Raw genomic sequence first — 4,260 nt, forward strand, 5'->3', positions numbered from 1 at the left:
AATCTGTGGATAATTTTTGGAGAAACAAGCCAAATAAAGTTACATCTTCAATTCATGCCATATGTTACTAAATTTCAAGTAGAATCAAGATTGAAGTACAAAAATTTAAACTATCAAAAAAAGAAGAAGAAAGAGGAAGAGGAAAGGAAGGAGGAGAATGAGGAGATAGAAGAAAAGAGAAAAAGAATATTGATTAATAGTAGACTTAAGATTAAGCAATTCTAAACAAAAAAGCATAAAAGTTCATATAATACAAAAATAAATATACCAGGGGTGCCAAAAAAATGTATACACATTTTAAGAGATGTTAACGCTTTGGTCAATGTTGCTCAAGCAGTAGTTAGCTGTAATCAGAAGTGTCTGGACGCTGATGGTAACTAGTTTGAGCACCTCTTGTAATTGCAGAAGTCAGACATGACTTGTATTCATCTTTTGTTATCCGTATATATTAATACAGTTTTTCCTTTCTTAAAATGTGTATACTTTTTTTGGCACCCTCTATATATATGAGAATATCAAATTTAAATGTTTATAAATTATAAATAACACAAACAAATATTAAAATACTTTTAACACACAGAGGAATTATTTGCCACAAGTAGTGGCAATACTTTAATAGGTTTTCTCTGTAAACAGTACTATATATAAATTAGGAAATAACTGTAAGACTTCAAGGAAAAATGAACAGATAATTCATAAAAGTAAAAATGGCCAATAAACATGTAAAATATTAATTAATTTCAATTTTACTCAAAATATAAAATATAAAACAACAGTGCCTTCATTAATATTTTTAAATGCTTGAGTGTTTACCATGTAAGTTGCTGTTCTATATCTCATAATACATAATATAATCGATGCCTTCAAAAAGATAAAGGACCTTAATCATACTTCAGGGTAAAGTAGATCTTAATCTACTGTAGACAACTTATTATAATTTATTGTTAATTATTCTACAGAATGTATATGTGACTCTGTGAGTGTGTGTGTGTGTGTGTGTGTGTGTGTGTGTGTGTGATCCTTCTCATTCTATTCCCCCCATTCTTGGGGTGTTGTCTAGATCATGCTGCATTACTTTAAATATAGATTGCTACAATTATTTCATTTGCTTCTAGTCTCTTTTCCCCCAAACTAACCTACATGTGTCTCTGCCAGGTCAGTTTTTGGAATGAAAATGATCATTTCAGTCTCCTGCCAGGAAATTTTAAATGTTTCAAACCCTCTACATAGGATTATATACAATGTCTGTCATTAACTAGACAAAGTTAATAAAAATAGACTCTTCTACACATTTATACATTTAATTTTGATGCTATGTTGATTTGTTTAAGTTTGGAACAATAGAGTGACACAGTTCTATGAAAGTAATGAAGGTACATAATGAAAGTTACCATTGAGTTTCCTCCTGATTTACTTGGTAATGGTGGAATTTGGATTAAGATTTGCCAGACAATTTTGAAATTTTATTCATACATCTTTTAACAAACATAGTACACAGCCTAGTGATTTAGAGATTAATCTTTTATGTAAATAATAGTTTCCTTTTTCTAGTCCCTTATCTATGAAACCATTTTAATAAATTCAAATCAGTTTACCATAGAGGATGAAGTTTGTTTAAGAATATTGTAATTCCTCATAACTTTTTTTAGAGCATTTTTCACCTCCTTATTTCTCAGGCTATAAATAAAAGGGTTTAATAAAGGAATTAATATTGTATAAAAAATTGCCACTGGTATATCTTTATCTCCTTCTTCAAATGGTCGAATATACATGAGAAGACATATATAGAATATTGAGACAGATAGAAAGTGGGATGCACAGGTAGAAAGTGCTTTACCTCTCCCCTCTTTGGATTTCATTTTGAAAACAGTAAAAAGGATGCAAATATAAGAGATCAATACAGTAGCAATGGTGAAGATTTGAATTGGCATTGAAAAAATATATATCATTAGTTCATTGATATAAGGATCAGTACAGGAGAGTCTATAGAGTGGAAGAATATCACAAAAAAAGTGGTCAATTCTATTAGACCTGCAGAAAGTTAACCTTAATAGAAGCCCTACATGGATCATGGAATGCAGGTTACTAGCTATGAAGGTCCCTATAATCATGTGAAAGCAGAGTTTCTTTGACATCATGGTGTGGTACTGCAGTGGGCTGCATATGGCCACATAGCGGTCATAGGCCATTGCTGCCAGGAGAAAGCAGTCTGCAGTCTCAGCAAGGCAGAGAAAATAAAATTGTGTCATGCATTCATTGAGCGAAATCATTCTGTCCTCAGAAAAGAAGTTCTCTAACATTTTGGGAGTAATGGCACAGGAACAACAGGCATCCATAACAGCCAGGTTACCCAGAAAGATGTACATTGGCTTGTGAAGATGATGCTCCATACAAATCAATGCCACCAGGCCAAGATTCCCCACCATGGTGATCAGATAGATAGCAAAGAACACCCAAAACAGAAGGATCTTCAGCTCTGGATGATCTGCAAATCCCAAGAGGATAAACTCACTTGTCAAGGAGTGATTTTCTTTAGCCATTCCTGGCTTCTTGGCTGAGATAGAAATCATGGAGAAATGAGATTCTAAATTAGAATGTGTCTAATTCTCCCCTCTAATTTTTGCATGTACAAAAAGAAAACAAGCTCTTCTTCAGTCATCCTGTGCTGTCCCCTGAACACTAACACATGCACAATAGGTCAAGTCTGTGAGAAAAAAATCTGTCACAAATTGTGTACACAGGATTGTCTAGAAATGCCTGCATGAATTCCCAACACAGAAAAGCTTTTTTTTTCTGCATGAATTATCCAATGCTAATGTACAAATTTTGACATTTCCAAAATCAGAACACATTTTTCTTACGGAGTTCTTTTCTCCAGAAAAAAATAAACACGTTTTAAATATTATACTATCCTATGGGACTGATGTGTTGTTTGAAAATAAATTGCCTTTTAGACATTTTAAATATCTAATTTTAAAAACTCCACAGAATCACAGTGCGGTTTTTAAATGGTTTCTCTAGCTTAGTATCCCCTCACAAATAAGTTTATGAAGGGATATTTTGAACAAAGTCTTATTCATCCTTTAAGACAGGGTAAAAATATGTTCATTTTGATAACATTTTAATATTTATTTCAACACATTTTAGATCCTACTCCTATATTTGTATGACACATTCCCCAGGAAATTATTACTCTTAATTATCCATTTACCCTACTATTTTCTGTCTCTAGTTTTAAGTATCTAACATACATGTCTATCATCATGAGTTTGGTGACCAAGCCTCCAGTCTCAGGGTTTACATTCCTCATGGTAAATACCTATCTTATACTCTTTCAAACTTGTATAAAAACTAATGTCCTCATTTTTGGTGAATCCCATGGAGGTTCTGCATTTATTATAAGATTATTTACATTTATTTATTTATTGTAATTATTAATTTTTTATTAAATTTATTGGGATGACATTGATTAGTAAAATTATATAAGTATCAAGTGTATGATTCTATAATACATAATCTATGTATTGCACTGTGTGTTCACAACCCAGAGTCAATTCTGCTTCCGTCATTATACTTTGACCCCTTTGTCCTCCTCTATCACCCCCTCCCAGCTTACCCTCTGGTAACCACTAAACTGTTGTCTGTGTCTATGAGTTTTTGTTTCTTTGTCTTGTTAATCTGTTGCTTTCAGTTTTATATCCCACATGTAAGTGAAGTCATATGGCTGTCAACTTTTTCTGTCTGAATTATTTCGTGTAGCATGATAATCTCAAGATTCATTTAAACACTCATTTATTTACTCCTAATCTACTATATATTTGTTGAAATTCAATGATCACCCAAATTTATAGCAACCATAATATTACAAGAAACATGGGTTTTAAAGAATGCCAAAATCAATTCTTCCAGAAATTACTAAAAGTATTTGGCCTCATCATTTTTCAGATAGACAATTTTGAGGAAGAGCCTACAATGGTTAATCGAAATACATTGTTTTAAAACCATATTTTGATTAGTTTTTTTTTCTGTTTATTATCATTGGCTACACTGAATTTAATATACTGTTTTTCTATTTACTCAAATAGTATGATAAGATTTTCTGGAGTCTTATTACTAGCAGGTTGTAATCAAGTGAATAAAATAAGTTTGCCCTTTATATGTTAGGTCTGTAAAATTTTAAAAATATCTTTTAGAATTATAGTATTTTGGAAAAATTTAATAAAGCCAGCTTTTGTATCATTATTTTAGAAATGCCTAATG

General features: G+C 31.7%; 1 protein-coding gene across 1 annotated transcript; it reads right to left on the minus strand.

The window, feature by feature from the left end:
- Positions 1 to 1,586: 1,586 nt before the first annotated feature.
- OR5K4 (olfactory receptor family 5 subfamily K member 4) lies at positions 1,587 to 2,540 on the minus strand. Its single transcript, XM_019756489.2, has one exon. It carries the CDS (start codon positions 2,538 to 2,540, stop codon positions 1,587 to 1,589), a length of 954 nt encoding a protein of 317 aa, XP_019612048.2.
- Between the last annotated feature and the right edge of the window lie 1,720 nt (positions 2,541 to 4,260).

This window comes from Rhinolophus sinicus, linkage group LG01, assembly GCF_036562045.2.
Source record: "Rhinolophus sinicus isolate RSC01 linkage group LG01, ASM3656204v1, whole genome shotgun sequence".
NCBI classification, from domain to species: Eukaryota; Metazoa; Chordata; class Mammalia; order Chiroptera; family Rhinolophidae; genus Rhinolophus; species Rhinolophus sinicus.

Excerpts from the sequence above, each read along its gene's own strand:
- OR5K4 (XM_019756489.2), bottom strand. The coding sequence starts at position 2,540 with ATGGCTAAAGAAAATCACTCCTTGACAAGTGAGTTTATCCTCTTGGGA.